Genomic DNA, 18,677 nt, shown 5'->3' with positions numbered 1-18,677 from the left:
AATGGTGTGCAGCTGATTGCAGGCGGCGATCAGCTGCCCGCCCGCGCCCGTTCTCGCTCAGCCCCCCGCCGACAGAGAAAATTCTCCCCATGGATGCAAAACCCCAGAAGATGTGTAGGTTTTGAGTTTGAAAGTTTAGAAAAATCCAACTTGGAACCTGTTGAATCCCTGGATCACTAGTTTAGTTGGACTAATGGGTCTGGGTTGCATGCTTGTTTTGGGATGACTGAGTTGGTACCATAAAGATAGCAGATTAGTAGACAGTTCTTATGTAGAACACATTCTGTAGACTCTTACTCTAGACTACTCACTACTAACCACAGACTACGAAGGTAGCCCGTGCTACTCTGTCATTGGATAATCAGATCAAGTGATCTTCTATTATAACATTCTTCTTTAAAGGTATATCACACATCAGATTACCACAGAACCCAACTCAAGTACACCTGATTTCGGAGGTTAAAATCGCACCCATCCCACCACCAGCCCCCCACCACCTCCCCCCCGCCCCAACCATGTTGTTATGTTATGTGAGAAAATTGGTCTACGTCAGGAATAACCATATTCACTATTTTTAAAATTATATCATTGTTGTGAAAATGCTTACTCACAGTACACAGCTGCATTGGCACAGGTAGCATAGTGGTATTGTCACTGGACTAGTATTCCAGAGACCCAGGGTATTGCTCTGGGGACCAAATCCCACCATGGCAGATGGTGAAATTTGAATTCAATAAAAACCTGGAATTAAAAGTCTGATAGTGACCACGAAACCATTGCCGATTGTCATAAAAACCCATCTGGTTTGCTGATGTTCTTTAGGGAAGGGAATCTGCCATACTGACCTGGTCTCGCCTACATGTGACTCCAGACCCACAGCAATGTTGTTGACTCTTAAATGCCATCTGAGCGAGGGCAATTAGGGGTGGGCAATAAATGCTGGCTTAGCCAGCGACATCTCCATCCCATGAATGAATAAAAAAAAAACAGCAGTGGCCTTCACTTACAAATATGTTGCAATGGCAGTGATACTTGGTAGTGAGTACGTTCCTATAAAATTCTTCTATCCACTATTTTAAAGAAAGCATTACCCCTTTTATGCCAGTGTTGTCCAATAATTAGCCACTAGCCACCTGTAACTAAATGGGAATCCAGGTGTGGTAAATTACATTTCAGATCAGTAAGTACAAAATGAATAATAGATGTCATCACTGGGCATTCGTCTCAAACTAATAATTGCACAGTGTATATGCAAGTGCAGTTCAATATTTTGTGGGCCTGTAGGTAAAATTGTAATTTAATGGCCAGAATTTTCACGTCAGCTTGTGGGGGCGGGCCCGGGATGCTGACGTGTAAAATGATGTGCAGTGACGTCGGGTGTGCGTCATTTCGAACTTTTGTTCATCGGCTGCACGGCCGCCAAACTGTCAAAGGCTTGTTAAGGCCTTTAGGAGACCAATTTAGATAATTGACAGGGCAGGCGAAGAGACCAAGCAGCCTTCCTGTTTTGCATGAAACCTCATCCACAGGCGGGATGGTTTCCTGAAGGCTTTATTAAATAAATAAATTTTTTTCTACAATTCATAAACATGTCCCAGCTCAGGTGACACTCACGAGGGGACATGTCTAAATGTTTTATTTTTCTTTATTCAAAAATGTCAACATGTGCTTAATCTCCCTGAGGCAGCACCGTGCCTCAAAGATTTCCACGCACATGCACGTAAGTGTGCAGACTCTGGCTCTCCCTCTTCTCCCCTGCCTGCACAGGTAGTGCTGAGCGCTACCAGCCATGCGTCATGCTGGGCGGGCCTTAATTGACCCGCCCACATAAAATGGCGGTCCGGAGCCAATCGCAGGCAGCGATCGGCTCTGGGCCCGCCCACTCCCAACCGGCCTGCCTGACAGGGAAAAAATTCTCCTCAATGTGCTTTGTCATCATGCAAGTACTTTAATTCCTTGGTTACATAAGTTTTGTTAAGTAAATATGCACATGGAGTACATATCCTTGTGTGGAGCAGTCCTTCAGATGAGTTGTTAGATAATAAATCTCATAGCATTATTTTGAAGAAGAGCAGTGTTGTCCTGACCAATTTTTATTGCTTAATGAGTATCAGTAAAACAGATATATAAAACAAGTCATTCTCACATGGGATCTTGTTGCGCTCAGATTGGCTGCTATATGTCCTACCTTACAACAATGACCACACTTCAAAAGTGCTTAATTGGCTGTAAAGTGCTTTGGGATATCCAGAAGTTGTGAGAGACACTATATAAATGCAAGTCTTTTTATTGTGCAAATGTATGTTTTTAACTAAAATTAGTTCATGTGACTAAACTGTCATTGTGGCTAATGAATGGATTAACACATTCACTATAATTGCAGACAAAGGAACTTCTCACTAAAATATGAACCTATAGTACTAATAATCAATGGTGCAATCTGAACCCAAAAAGGAGATAGAAACAGTAAAACTAAAGATATAATGGATCATTCCATGATGTAGTGCTTCCAGTGGTTTGCGGGGGGCGGTGGTGGGGGAGGGAGCAGAGAGAGAGAGAGAGACACACTCAAACAGGTAGCACATGCCAGGAAATTTTGGAATTGACTTTAAAAAGGCGCAAAGATAAAGAAATGTTGCGCTTGATCTGGACTGGATATCGGCTCAGTTGCCAAGGTTGCCTGATTGATAAGGAAGGAAAAATTAAGAGTACGAGAGTAAACTAGCTAGGAATATAAAAAAGATAGCAAGAGTTTCTGTAGATATTTAAAAAAGAAAAGGTTTAACAAAGTGAACAAAGTGAGTCTGGGGGATTAGTAATGGAAAGTAAGAAGATGGTAAATGAATTGAACCACTGTTTTGCATCGGTCTTCACTATAGAGGATACAGGTAACATTCCTGAATTAGCTGGAATCAGGAAATGGAAGGGAGGGAGGAACTTGGGAAAATTACTTCAGTTAATGCTTCAGTTATATAGAGCATTGGCGAGACCACACCTGCAGCACTGTGTACAGTATTGGTCTCCTTATTTAAGGAAGGATGTAAATGTGTTGGAAGTGGTTTGGAGAAGGTTTGCTAAACTAATAGCTGGATTGGCCAGGTTGTCTTTTGAGGAAAGGTTGAACAGGCTAAGCTTGCATCTGCTAGAGTTTGAAGAGTAAGAGGCGACTTGATTGAAATATATAAGATCCTGAGGGGCCATGACAGGGTTGATGTGGAGAGCATGTTTCCTCTTGTGGGAGAATATAGTACCAGGGGCAACCATTGGGGTCACCCATTTAGGGTAGGGATGAGGAGAATTTTTTTGCCTTCAGAGAGTTGAGAGTCTTGGGAACTCTTTTCCTCAAAAGGCGGTGGAAGCAAAGTCTTTGAATATTTTTAAGGCAGAACTAGACAGATTCATGATACACAAGGAGGCGACAGGCTATCGGGGGTAGGCGGGAATGTGGAATTGAGGTTACAATCAGATCAGCCATGATGTCATTGAAAAGCAGAGCAGGCTTGAAGGGCCAAATGGCCGACTCCTGCTCCTAATTTGTATGTATTTTCATATGTATATATGCATTTAGCGCCTTAAATATGCAAATTAGGGTCATACACCAGTTGTAGACCCAAATATAAAATTCAGTTCAGAGTGAGCCAACCTGTTGGCTGGCTTCACATGAGAACCTAATGATTTCCCACACTTCCTGACCACTGACACCAGCATCTATTGGGTGGCACAGCTTACTAGCAGCAATAAAATGAGGCCCGAATCCAAATTTGGCTTAGGCCTCAGGCCAGCATGTTACTACCATTAAGACAAGAATTCGCAACTGTTTTACTTCTGAGGCCCCCTCCCATGTTCTACAGTTTCCACAAATCCCATGTAACACAAGTAGTTTTTCTGTGGAAAAGAATAGTTATACAATTGAACATGTACATTTATTATTTTTGTTTATTCAATTCATGTGAAACATGTCTCTGGTGCTGAACAACAAAACTGTCAAGGTGTGGCGGTATCTTCAACAAGAATAAGTGAAATGTGGGAAATGATTAAACTAAAAGTCAAAAAAATGCAAGGAGACCAAAAGAGGGGGAAAAATGGTTCACTGAAAAGCAGGGAGAAAATTAAACCAAAAACTGCAAAAATTAGTAAATGATGGGAAATCATTAACTGAAAGTAAAAAAAAATACCTGAAAAGGCTAAGTTTGAAATGGGAAGTGGTTAACCAAAATACATGGAAATGATAAACCAATACATGCAGAAATTGGTAAAAGGAGAGAAATGGTTAACCAGAAGTCGAAAATAAATTTCAGTGACCAAGGGGAGAATTTTAATGTGGCTAGGTGCTGGCAGCAAGGGTCCCTGGAGTATGCAGAGAAAGCAGAAGTAAGTGCAGTATGGCTGTCAGTGGCTTTATTACCCAGCCATTATTTGCACCTGATTTCCGAGTTTCCTGACTAATTAGCCTGAGTGGATGTGGTAATGATATGCATGAGTCTATTCCAGCTTAACTATTTAAAAGGACACTGCAAAGTTAACAATTTATAGATTGTGAAAGTGGGGGAATGGAGGAAGCAACTGGTGTTATGGAATTACAACATGGCAAAGCTGTGCGTTGCTTCACAGATGTCTCCCTTGACTTGATGCCGCAATCTGTAAGGATCCGCAGTGAGATAGTCTCCTCTGCCGACGGGAAAAGAAACCTTTCACAGAGTAAGAAGGCGTGGCTGGAGGTTGTTAAGGAGATGAGCAATAAGAGCGGGGTGCCATGCTCTTGTATACAATGCCAGAAGCGGTTTAATGACCTAATTGGTAAGGAAAGTGGAGTAAAATGACACATGCAAATTTATCCGTAGAACCATAAAACCATAGAAAAGTTATGGCATAGAAAGAGGCCATTCAGCCCATTGTGTCTGCACCTCCATACTGACAGCTGCAGAGGAGGAGGTGGAGATAAACAGGGAGCCAGCCATTGGAGATGGGGCCTGCCAGCTACCTGGTAACAGAATTAAATATCAGACAACCCCAAGCCATGCAACATTCACTCATATTGAATTAATGTCAACAGCCAGTGAAAAAACATCATGTGAATAATGTTTACTTACAGAATCACAGAGTGAAGAAGAGGCCCTTCGGCCCATCGAGTCTGCACCGACACGTGAGAAACACCTGACCTGCCTACCTAATCCCATTTACCAGCACTTGGCCCATAGCCTTGAACGTTATAACGTGCCAAGTGCTCATCCAGGTACTTTTTAAAGGATATGAGGCAACCCGCCTCCACCACCCTCCCAGGCAGCACATTCCAGACCGTCTGGGTAAAAAAGTTTTTCCTCACATGCCCCCCTAAACCTCCTGCCCCTCACCTTGAACTTATGTCCCCTCGAGACTGACACTTCAACTAAGGGGAACAGCTGCTCCCTATCCACCCTGTCCATGCCCCTCATAATCTTGTACACCTCGATCAGGTTGCCCCTCAGTCTTCTCTGCTCCAACAAAAACAACCCAAGTCTATCCAACCTCTCTTCATAACTTAAATGTTTCATCCCAGGCAACATCCTGGTGAATCTCCTCTGCACCCCCTCCAGTGCAATCACACCCTTCCTATAATGTGGCGACCAAAACTGCACACACTACTCCAGCTGTGGCCTCACCAAGGTTCTATACAACATGACCTCCCTACGTTTGTAATCTATGCCCCGATTGATAAAGGCAAGTGTCCCATATGCCTTTTTCACCACCCCACTAACATGCCCCTCTGCCTTCAGAGTTCTATGGACACACACACCAAGGTCCCTTTGTTCCTCAGAACTTCCTAGTGTCATGCCATTCATTGAATACTTCCTTGTCAAATTACTCCTTCCAAAGTGTATCACTTCACAGTTTTTAGGGTTAAATTCCATCTGCCACTTATCTGCCCATTTGACCATCCCATCTATATCTTCCTGTAGCCCAAGACACTCAGCCACACTATTAACCAACTAGCCAATCTTTGTGTCATCCGCAAACTTACTAATCCTACCCCCAACATAGCCATCTATGTCGTTTATATAAATGACGAATAATAGGGGACCCAGCACAGATCCCTGTGGTATGCCACTGGACACTGGCTTCCAGTCACTAAAGCATCCTTCTGTCATCACCCTCTGCCTCCTACAACTAAGCCAATTTTGAATCCACCTTATCAAATTACCCTGTATCCCATGTGCATTTGCCTTCTTTATAAATCTCCCATGTGGGACCTTGCCAAAGACTTTGCTGAAATCCATATAAACTACTTCAAATACACTACCCTCATCTACACACCTGGTCACCTCCCTAACAGTTCCAATTCATGTCTTCAATCTCCAACTGGGCCATCGAGCATCCTATAGGAGGAGACCCAGGAGGACAAGGATTCCTCAAGGGAAGCCACTCGCTCTCAGGGTGCACCGTCACAGGGCTCACGCAGATACTTGCACTTCAGTGGGGCCGGTAAGGAAGATGGTTGGGTTTTCACTTGGTGTCAGACATGTCACAAGTGAGCAAAATCTGGTGGAGACTGGGAGGACAGTGGAGAGTCTGTGTTAGAGGACTTAGGATGCTCCAAGCTCTGCACAGCTGCACCCAGTTGCTGAACCTTGTGGGGACTAACAACGAAGAGGAGACTTCTGGAGCAGCAGCAAAGAATGAATGTGCAATATATTGGCAGCCTTCCCAGCCAAGCCGTGCATGTTTGCAGAGAGATTGGAGGAATCTTTTTCAAGCAAGAGTGGCCTAATGTTGCAGGCCTTTACAATGATGTCTTCGTCCCTGGAAAGAGCGGCCACGTGCATGGAGCATCTAATGTGACATTCAGACTAATGCATGCTGGCCCTTACCGATGGCTTGTATACTCTGAATGCCACATTAAATAGGATTTATGAAACCCTAGCCAGCCTTTGTCATTTAATGTTCCATTGATATGCAGTAAAATGCTCTCCAGCTTGTTGCCAGTGGGGAAGTGCAGGTGGTCCATGAGAGAGAAGGTAGTGAATGGAGACATGGAAATGGGGATGCTGCTCAAAGTGTTTCTACTCCTAACCTGCTGCCCCTCCTCCAACAGTCAGTGCCCCACATATTTCGCCTTGTCTCCATGACTATGTCTGTCCCTCCACAAGTACAGATGGAGTAATCTTTGGCAAAGTCCTCACAGGCTCCAAAACCCAAAGGATGTAGGTCAAGAGCATGATAAAACCTAATAAAGTTCAAACATCTGATGAAGGGTCTCTCCAAGCTGCCAGTTCTTTCATTCAATAAGATCATGGCTGATCTATTACCTTACTCTGTATACCTGCCATTGTCTCACACATCCCTTATTACCTTTGGATAACAAATCTATCAATCTCAGATTTAAAATAAACAATTGCCTCAGCGTCTACGGCCATTTGCGGAAGAGAGTTCCAAACTTCTACCACCTTTTGCATGTTCTTGACGTTTCTCCTGAAAGGTCTGGCTCTAATTTTTAGGCTGTTTCCTAATCCTAGTGTATTTAGGTGGAAAGGAATTTTGTAACTGAGCTATTATTTGTTGGAATCTTCAAGTGCTTATATAATAATGATTCAAATAATATAGACAGTGACTGTCAACTATGATCACAACAGTTTTTTCTTTTTTTGAATTTTAAAGAAATGGACTGCTTGATAGCTCCCAAAGTAATAGACATCAAACAGGAAGAGAGTTCTCAAGCTCCAATTTTAGAAGATCCATCAACTTCACCTCTCCAAGATCTTCAACCGTATTCGTGGCATGTTTCCGCAGATATAGAAAATACTGAAAGGTTAGTAAACATCTCCATTAGAATTAAGTTGTTCCATTCCTTCTATAATTTATATTTTTTGTTTTTTTACAGAGACATACGAGAAATGAAAAATCTTCTAAGCAAACTCAGGGAAACTATGCCTTTGCCATTAAAGAACCAAGGCAAGTATCAGTCCTTATTCACCATGTTTTAAGACAAACCATTTTACATATCCTTCAAAACAGAAGCTCGGTGACTGGATTGCAGGCAATTGTGTACTTGTGATTTTCATGCCACAGTGTGGTTTAGGTAAGAAAAGGATCAGAGACTACTGGATGAGACGGGCAGATTGCTAGTTTTCACATGAGTTGGAACAGCCTGACTTGCAACATGGCTGAGAACTGCTGAATGTAAATATCAGCCATAGTGGAGAGTCTGGCTCATAGGCAAAACAGACAAAATGAACAGTTTAACTTCATCTCAAAATATTTTTCTCATTCTATTGGAGAGCAGAAAACAAAAGGGTTAAATTCCTCTGACAACATTGCAGTCGTTTACTGCTATCGATCCCATGAACAAGAACAGGATGTGTAAAAGGACTTGAAAATAAATGATCATATTTGCAGATTTTAAGAAACTTTGATAGCATTACCATGGCAATTAACATTACTGTTTTTCCCTCAATTAAGTAATGAATGCTCTTGGCAGATTGTGAAATATACATGTATCCTATTATACCGTATACATCTGGAAACTGAAATATTTCTACAGATGATTATTACAAAGTAGATGTTAAATACATTAAGTAAAATAAAATTCTATGATCAGAAAACATGTCTAACATGCACCAGATTTTTCCATATGTGCCATCAGCAGGTGAGGCTGTCCTCTGGGAGTGGCGAGTCAGAGATTTATCCCCAATGTCGATTCACAATGTTCATGGTCAATCATACCTCATTAGCAGCAGTAAGTAAACCTGCTCCTTCACAGGTATGAACAGATTTAATAATCCCCAAGCCATGCAAGTAGAATGTGTAGTGCATTACAGTGGTTGCTCACACAAACTGAAGAGCTCTGGGGTCTTTTCTCTGGAAAAGAGAAGGCTGAAGGACATCCTAATAGAGATTTTTAAAATTATGAAGGGATTTACTAGGGTAGATGTTTCCACTTTTGGGAAGACCAAAACTGGAAGAAACAAATATAAGGTAATAAATCTAATAAGGAATCCAGGAGAAACTTTTTTTTTTATCCAGAGGGTATTTGGAATGTCAAACTTGCTAACATATAGGGTAGTTGAGATAAGCAAAATAGATATATGATCCATCTCAGCCTCCTCCCTGTAGTTCCTGCAATTACAGATGCCAGACCTCAACCAATCATGTTCTTGGTACCAAGGAATGGCTGAGCACACTGGATACACTGGGGAGGTGATGGCGTAGTGGCATTGTTGCTGGATTAGTAATCCAGAGACCCAGGGTAATGCTCTGGGGACCTGGGTTCAAATCCTGCCTTGGCTGGAATTTGAATTCAATGAAAAAAAAAATCTAGAATTAAAAGTCTAATGATGACTATGAAACCATTACTGATTGTTGTAAATACTCATCTGGTTCACTAATGTCCTTTAGGACCTGTTCTGGTCTACATGTGACTCCAGACATGTGGGTCTTAAATGTCCTCTGAACAAGGGCAATTAGAGATAGGCGATAAATGATGGCCTGGACAGTGATCCTTTGAATGAATAAAAAAAATACAGCAAAGGTAGTGGGCTGTGACAACATTGTAGCAGTGGCATTGAAGACTTGTGCTGCAGAACTAGTCACACTTCTAGTTCCAATGCAGCTACAACACTGGCATCTACCCAACAAAATGGAAAATTGCCCAGTGCAAAAAAGCAGGGCAAATGCAATCCAGCCAATTATCCCAAATCATTTTACTCTCGATCATCAACAAAGTGATGGAAGGTGTCATTAACAGTGCTATCGAGCAGCAATTTTTTGTGCTCACCTATGCTCAGTTTAGATTGCATCAGGATCATTCACTTCCACACCTCATTACAACCTTTGTTCAAACATGGATAAAAGAGCTGAATTCCAGAAATAAGGTGAGAGTGACTGCCCTTGACATCAGGGCAGCATTTGAATGAGTGGCATCAAGGAGCCCTACATGATATCAAGAAACAGCTGAAGGCACTGGATACTGCAGAAGCTATGGGACCTGACAATATTCGGACAATAATACAGAAGACTTGTGGTCCAGAACTTGCTGCGCCTCTAGCCAAGCTGTTCCAGTATACCTACAACACTGTCACCTGCCTGGCTATGTGGAAAATTGCCCAGGTACGTCCTGTACACAAAAAGCAGGACAAATCCACCCCGGCCAATTACCGCCCCATCTGTCTACTCTCCATCATCAGAAAAGTAATGGAAGGGGTGATTGATATCAAGCGGCACTTAGCAATAACCTGCTCACTGACACCCAGCTTAGGTTCTGCCAGGCCCACTCAGCTCCTGACCTCATTATAGCCTTGGTTCAAACATGGACAAAAGAGCTGAACACCCAAGGTGAGGTGAGTGTGACTGTCCTTGACATCAAGGCAGCATTTGACAGAGTGTGGCATCAAGGAGCCCTAGCAAATCTGGAGTCAATGGGAATCAGGGAGAAAACTCTCTGCTGGTTGGAGTCATACCTAGCACAAAGGAAGATGGTTGTGGTTGTTGGAGGTCAGTCATCTCAGCACCAGGACATCACGGCAGGAGTTCCTCAAGGTAGTGTTCTTGGTCCAACCATCTTTAGCTGCTTCATCAATGACCTTCCTTCCATCATAAGGTCAGAAATCGGGATGTTCGCTGATGATTGCACAATGTTCAGCACTATTTGTGACTCCTCACATACTGAAGAAGTCCATGTCCAAATGCAGCAAGACCTGGGCAATATCCAGGCTTAGGCTGACAAGTGGCAAGTAACATTCACGCCAAACAAGTGTCAGGCAATGACCATCTCCAACAAGAGAGAATCCAACCATCGTCCCTTGGTGTTCAATGGCATTACCATCACTGAATTCCCCACTGTCAATATCCTGGGTGTTAACATTGACCGGAAACTGAACTGGACTAGCCATGTAAACACTGTAGCTACAAGAGCAGATCAGAAGCTAGGAATCATTTGACAAATAACCCACCTCCTGACTCCCAAAGCCTGTCCACCATCTACAGGTACAAGTCAGGAGTGTGATGGAATACTCCCCACTTGCCTGGATGAGTGCAGCTCCCACAGCACTCAAGAAGCTTGACATTGTCCAGGACAAAGCACCACATCCAAAAACATTCATTCCCTCCACCACCGATGCACAGCAGCAGCAGTGTGTGCCATCTACAAGATGCACTGCAGGTGTTCACCATGGCTCCTTAGACAGCACCTTCCAAACCCACAACCACTACTATCTGGGAGGACAAGGGCAGCAGATAGATGGGAACTCCACCACCTGGAAGTTCCGCTCCAAGTCACCCACCATCCTGATTTGGAAATATATCCCCGTTCCTTCACTGTCACTGGGTCAAAATCCTGGAACTCCCTGCCTAACAGCACTGTGGGTGTACCTACTCCACATGGACTGCAGCAGTTCCAGAAGGCAGCTCACCACCACCTTTTCCAGGGCAATTAGGGATGGGCAATAAATGCTGGCCCAGCCAGCAAAGCCCACATCCCGTGAATGAATTAAAAAAAAAAATTATGTCAGTTGAGCTGGGGGAAATCTCTCCATTGGTTGAAGCCGTACCTAGCACAAAGGAAGATGGTTGCAGTTATTAGAGGTCAATCATCTCAGCCCCGGGCATCACTGCAGGATTTCCTCAGGATGGTGCCTTAGGCCCAGCCATCTTCAGCTAGTTCATCAATGGTCTTTCATCCATCATAAGGTCAGAAATGGGGATGTTCACTGATGATATCACAGTGTTTACTTCTATTTGCAACTCCACAAATAATGAAGCAGACCATGGCCACATGCAGCAGACCTGGACAACATTCAAGTTTAAGCTAATAAGTAGCATGTAACATTTGTGCCATTCAAGTGCCAAGCAATGACAATCTCCAATAAGAGAGAGTCTAACCACTTCCCCTTGACAATCATGGAATAGGACAGCATTGAAGGAAGCTATTCAGCCCATTGAGTTTCTGCTGCTTCTCTGGAATAACAATCTTGTTAGTCTTACATCCCTGCTCTTTTCCTGCATTTTTTTCTCATTGAAGCATTTATCCAAGTCCCTGTTTGAAAACAATTATTTGAGTGCATTTTCACTCTTTCAGGCAATGCATTCCAATTAACAACCACTCATTGCATAAAAAGGCTGTGGTCCTTCTGTTCATCAACTTAAATTGGTGCATTCTAATTATCAACTCTTTAGTCATTGGAAATAGTTTATCTTTATTTACTCTATTTAAACCTTTTTGATTTTAAAACCTCAATCAAATCTCCTCTGAGCTTTCTCTGCTCTTTGGAGAAAACCCTAGGTTTCTCCACTCTATCCATGTGACAATAATCCCTCATCTCTTGAATCATTGTAGCAAATTTCTTCTGTACCCTCTCCAAAGCCTTCACATCCTTCCTGAAGTGTGTCATTCACATTGCATACAATACCGTAACAAACTAGTGTTTTATCTAAGTTTAGCATAACTTCCTGGCTTTTGCATTCTATGTCTCCATTTGTAAAGCCCAGGATTCCAAATGCTTTATTAATTGCTTTGTTAATCTGCCCTGGGGAGGTCCTGTGGTGCAGTGATTAGCATCCTGCTTCTGAGCCAGAAGCTCCAGATTCAAGCTTCACTCTAGGGACAGAATCTTCCTATTCTCTCCATCAGCGGGAATCATGGCAGGTGGAGACATAAAATGTGGCAGGAGTCCAAAACCCACTTTCCGGATGTCAGGTCGGAATCGTGTTTTCCTGACTGTCATGGCAGGTCGACTTTCCCGCTGAAGATTGTCAGGAACCCATTTTGCATCTCATGAATGCTCATTACCAGCCAAATAGACTGGAATCTTGTGGCCCCGTCAAATCTTTTGCCCTGTCAGTGGGAACTTACACTGTTCAATTACCCGACTCAACAAACATGGCGTGCACCCAGCGAGGGAGACTTATAGGACTTGTCAATCATGTTGACGCAGCCTGCACCATTTCTGAGGACCGCAGAAGATGGTATGCGATGGGGGCGTTGGGGGTGTGTGGTGTTCAACCACCTCCCCCCATTTCAAGGCTCCAAGGCCAAAGAAGGGGAAGGTTGAAGGCTTGAAGAGAGGGGTGGTTGAAGGCTTGAAGGGGGGGTGGGTGTTGAAGGCTTGGGGGTCGGGGTAGGTTCAGGGGGGCATTGAGGCTGGAGAAGGGGGAGTTGAAGGCTTGAGGGGTAGATTGTTGAGGCCGAAGGCAGGGGGCAGGGGTTGGGGTGGTGCTGCGGTTGAAGGCTCGAAGAGAAGGATGGGTGTTAGGGGGAAGGGTGGATGTGAGCAGGGAAGGGGGGAATATTTTATAGGGAGGAGTCAGTAGAGTCAATAGTGGGGTCCTGGGGGGAGAATTGAGGGCATTGATGGAATGAAGGGACCCTGACAATGAGAGGGGGAAGTGGGATGCGGTAGGGTGGGAGGGTCAGGCTTTGGGTATGGCGGGTGTATTTCTCATCGGGTGGATCATTGAGGGGGATGAGAATGGTGGTATGGATAAAAGGAGTGGGCAGGAACAGAGTGGACATGGGCATTGTGACTGGTGTGGGCTCATCGGAAAGGGAAGGCATGTCCAGGCTAATGGTTATAGGGTGCAGGAGAATGGGGGGAGGTTCAAGGGTTACAGAGGGGAGAGTGCAGGTCACATTGGAAGAGTCAGTGGTGATGGGAGGAAGTTTGTGGGTGACAGGGGGAGGATAAAAGGTGGTGGAGAGTGTTTGAAAAGTGATGACAGACAGCTCAGCAGCAAGGCAACGCCCTCAATGTCCAACTGCAAAACATTGAGATGGGAGTACGATCTTCTCGAGCAGGTGGAGCTGAATGTCAGCAAAATTGGACAACTAAAGGGAAACCCTAATAGTCATGTGGGGACTGTCTGAGAGCTTTATTCTTTTGAAATCCTCACTGTATGGTGAAGGTTGCAAGGCAGCAGGTCTGGCCCAGAGGGTTGTCATTACAATGAGATCCCAGCAAGGTATAGAGCTGCTGTTCACTCTGAGCAACTTGCCATCGGCTCCAAACAGAGTTAGATATGAACGGCGGGAGGGAGATGGATGCCTACAAGGGGATTGCAGGCGAATGGCAGCCAACTCGCGACTGCAAACCTCCACCACCCCACCCCCTCACCGGGAAATGGATCTACCTGATGAGGCTCATGTGGTTAGCCTTTCTATTATGACAAGGCAAAGGTCTCTTCATAGAGTCTCGAGGCCACTGGAGGAAAACAGAATAGTGTGAGTGGGAGGCTTCTTGCTCCCATCACCCTTGTCAAAGAGCAATGTCTCCATGAGCGGGCATGTATTAGTGGGAAGAACACCCATCCTTAGCCCCCCACGATGTCCTTCACCTGGAAGGGGTGAAGTGTACATGTCCATTGAAGCAGCTGGCAGCAAGAATGAATCCCCTTGATTGGCACTTCATCCACCACCTTAAACATTCACTTGCTGCGCCACTGGCACATTGTATACTTATTGCATACCAACCGTACGATGTGCTGTAGCAATTCGCCAAGGCTTCATCGACTTTACTTTCCAAACCCTCATTCTCTACTGTCTAGAAGAATAAGACAGCAGGCAGACTGAATTCTGATCCCCTGAGGTAAGAGCCAACATTCCATTAGACTTTTTGATTACTTATTCTACCTGTGCACTGGTCCTTTAGAGATTTGTATATGACACCTTCACTCCCTGTGTTATTCTATGGTTTTTAGTCTCTCCTCAATTGTACTGATAGGATCGGAATTCAAAAGTGAGGAAGTGATGCTTAAGTTGTACAGAGTCTTGATCAAACTCCATCTGGAGTACTGCATTCAGGTTTACCCAATCTACCTCAGGGTAGATATATTGGCCTTGGAAAGGGCACAGTGCAGATTCACCAGAGCTGATACTGGAACTTATAGATGTAAATTATGAGGGCAAATTGTATAAACTTAGCTTTTATTTCCTTGAATTTAGAAGGTTCAGACCTGATCTAACTGGGATAAAAGCAAAAAACTGCAGATGCTGGAAATCCAAAACAAAAACAAAAATACTGGCCAGGCCTGCTGATCTAACTGGGGTCTTTCAAATGATAAAGTGATTTGATAGGGTAGATACAAAGAAACCATTTCATCTGAGGAAAAATTCAAACAAGGGGAAACAACCGTAAAATTATAGCTATGGTATTTGAGTGAAATCAGGATACACTTCTTCACACAAATGGTAGTGGAAATCTGGAAGTTGATCCTCCAAAGGTCCATGCATACTAGATCAACTGAATTTTCAAGACTGGAGAAAGGTAGGTAAACAGAATGGAGGTACAGGCTAGCCATGATCTAATTGAAAAATGGAATAGACTTGAGAGGCTAAATGGTTTGCTACTGGTTACTGGTTCCCATCATCCTATGATGGACAGTGCTGAGTGGAAATTCTGCTGATGTTTGGTATAAATGCAGTCAAGTGAGATGCAGAGATCTAAATGCTGCATGGTTGGTATGTACAGTCTTTGTTTGAAAATGTGTATGACAAAATAGACTAGTCAGTTTAATTCAAGCTTGCCCCTTACACGTAGGCCGCCAATAGTTAGGCTTAACTAAATTTTTGGAGCAGCATAATTTTATGCTATAGGGGTCTAGTACACTTCATTCATTCTGTTGAACCATGGGCTAGTTGGATTTGATGATGGGTGCTCCCAAAGTGCTGTTGGCTGTTGCATTAAGAAGCTTTCTCAAACTATTGATTGAACAATATAAGGAACATCTGTCCCATTCTTTGATTACATTTGTACTTAAGGCTTTTGACTGATATCAGCTTTACATTGAACACAGATTCTCAGGATTGCAAACAGCTGGGCAAAGCTGCTCTGGTCTTTCTACGTCTCTGTTCAATTTCAGCAAAGGTTCAAAACAGGTCAAGCTTGTGGTATATCAGATGTGTGTCCAGTTTTCTTTGTGGTTTAGAGTGTCCAGGAATGCAACTAAAGGTTTTCCATCAGTCAGAGCAAGGGCCAAGCATGGGAAACAGGGAGAAAGTACTTCAGCAGATACCAACCTTACACTCAGCACTCTAAGGGGAATCACCTCACAGGAGATGCATCTCTTTGCTAAGAGCTCAAACACACAGACTTGAATAAAGCAATTGATGACAAGTAAACCTGGTATGCACTATTGAACTTTGATATATACAAGGTCAAAGTAGCTTGCATGCTGACAGCTGTCCTTCATACATCCTCCTCCTCCAGGTACCATGCCCTAAGAGGGCATTGGTGATCATGGCCTTACATTGGATTGGTCCATGATTATGCTTGGCAAATTGCTACAGTGGTTTGCCTTTGCCTTCTGCAGTATCAATGAACAGGAAACTCTCCTGCATCAAGCGTATTGGAAGGATTTACATGGTGATAATCAATGTGTTTGGTACCACTGCACCACCAGACCTCCCCCCTACATATGTAAGTTCACCAAATTGTCCATCAGAAAGATGATGGGGAAGGTCTAAGGCTTGGAATGACAGTCAGTATAAGGCCTTAGGTGCCAGGCGGTTTTATGAGCACTCCCTGTTCACATGTCCCGATGTATTTTGGTTGAGTGAAGAGAATCAAATAATTGCTTCTGGAGTGCCACATTCCATTCGATTCAATGAGGTATAGTATATTTATGCTGTAGTGAGTTGCATGTGTGTCCAACAAGTCGACGTGATGGATCTAGTGTGTGGGTGAAGAGAGTTGGTGTGCTTCTAGCTTTTTGTGTGCTTGTTTGCCACTCATTTTCAACCTACACCGCTGGCTAGCAGCAGTGTGAAAAGGAAAGCCAAATGCATAAGAGTCTCCCTGTCAGTATACTGCCTCTCCATCGGCAATTCCTTTGCTGTGTCTCCTCTTGATGACATCTAGAAACTGGGTTCCCTCATATCCCCAGGTTAAAGCTTCTGAGGAATTTGGTGTTGGTTGGGCTCCCAGACATGTATGTGCAGGCCCACTGGCATGTGGACGTGCCCTGGTGCTCATGAACCAAACTCCTGGCTATGGCTCCACTGCCTTCTGGATACCTTGGGAGAGTTGAAGGTTACAGGAGTAAACCCTGACAAAAAATCTGGAGTGGAGCCCAAAGGCAGACTGATGATTAAATATGTAATTTTTTCCAGTAACTCCTGCAACCAAGCTGATTCTAAGTGTAATAATCCGCATTTCTTTGGACCCAACTGGGGAAGTCACAAGGAGGACCCTGACACTGCCTTGCAGCCTGCTTCATCCATAAATTTTAACCAGTCTTACATCCTGGAGCGGATAGTCCAGTTTTTCTGCAGAGTGTTAACACAACACAAGGAGATAGCACTTATGAGTGATAAGCGCAACTTGTTTGGAGTAGAAAATGGGCATTATGGGCTGTCTCCGATGGTGGGAAGAGCCATCACTGCCCTTCTCAAAGCTGGTTAGCCGTCAGCTCATAGGGTGCTGACCCGCCATGGTCCATCTGCTTCAATGGGTGCTTGGAGCTTTGAGTCCCTGCTCAACAAGAGGACTGAATCCATTGCGCCAGACAAACAAACAAAACAAACAAAAAGAAAGCAGATTCTGTGATTGGCAAGTTTTTTGTGAAAGGAAAATCCTGTTTGACTATTTTATTAGAGTTCTTTGAGGAAATAACACGCAAGGTGAATAAAGGGGAACCTGTAGATGTGGTGTACTTGGATTTCCAAAAGGCATTTGATAAGGTGCCACATCAAAGGTTATGACAGAAAATAAGAGCTCATGGTGTAGAGGATAACATATTAGTATGGATTGGTTAGCTAACAGGAAACAGAGTAGGGATAAATGGGCCATTTTGGGCCATCAATACGCCTGATGCAGGAGAGTTTCCTGTTCATTGATACTGCAGAAGGCAAGATGTTACTAGTGTAGTGCCACAGAGATCAGTGCTGCAACCTCAACTATTTACAATCTGTATCAATGACTTGAATGAAGGGACTAAACAAATGGTTGCTAAATTTGTTGATGGTAACAGGTCGGAAAGTAAGTTGTCAACTTTAGATAAGTTAAGTGAATGAACAAAAATTTGGTAGCAGGAGTTTAATGTAGGAAAATGTGATCTTGTCCACTTTGGCAGGGGGAATAGAAATGCAGCATGTTATCTGAATAGAGAAATGCTGCAGAACTCTATGGTACAGAGGGATCTGGGTACCCTGGTACATGAATCACAAAGTTAGTATGCAGATGCAGCAAGTGATCAGGATGGCAAACGGAATGTTGTGTTTATTGAAGTGTTATGATCCTAGCTGCTGTTAATACTGAACAAGTCACACCCCAGAGTGAAACAAGGCTTGATAGATACTAACTTTTTTTTTTAGAAATTGTGGAGGAAAGCTACTGAACAAATTCATAGGAGTCTACTGATGAACTTTTAATACAAAAAATAAAATATTTATTAAAACAAGAAAAGTGAACTCTATTACGCCAGACAAAAAGGTTAGAAAGATCTCAATACTAATTCAAGACTACAATTCAAATTCCCACTATTCCTTTACCCCAGCAATATCTTTACAGACACACAAACTTGTGAAGAATTACCATTAACTTGATACAAAGGCTTCTCACTTGGCACTAGCACAGTTGCAAACAGCTTTCCTCCAGTGAATTCCTGAGCATTCACTTGATGCTTCTCTCCCAACTCATCTCTCTCCTCAAGACACCCAAAAACTGCACTCTAACCTTACTGTTTCTTCAACTGCAAAGCAAACAAATAAGTTTCCT

General features: G+C 43.5%; 1 protein-coding gene across 1 annotated transcript in view; it reads left to right on the top strand.

Moving 5' to 3' along the window:
• rgs7bpa (regulator of G protein signaling 7 binding protein a) overlaps positions 1 to 18,677 on the top strand; it is a 127,576-nt gene that overhangs the window by 102,475 nt on the left and 6,424 nt on the right. The window contains exons 4-5 of the mRNA XM_078548976.1: positions 7,633 to 7,783; positions 7,856 to 7,926. Of these exons, the coding sequence (XP_078405102.1) occupies positions 7,633 to 7,783; positions 7,856 to 7,926 (222 nt within the window). The remainder of the gene's footprint in view (positions 1 to 7,632; positions 7,784 to 7,855; positions 7,927 to 18,677) is intronic.

The sequence above is a fragment of the Cetorhinus maximus genome, chromosome 1 (assembly GCF_964194155.1).
Source record: "Cetorhinus maximus chromosome 1, sCetMax3.hap1.1, whole genome shotgun sequence".
In the NCBI taxonomy this organism is placed as follows: Eukaryota; Metazoa; Chordata; class Chondrichthyes; order Lamniformes; family Cetorhinidae; genus Cetorhinus; species Cetorhinus maximus.
Note: the sequence above shows the minus strand (reverse complement) of the source record. Positions and strands in the feature narration are given on the sequence as shown.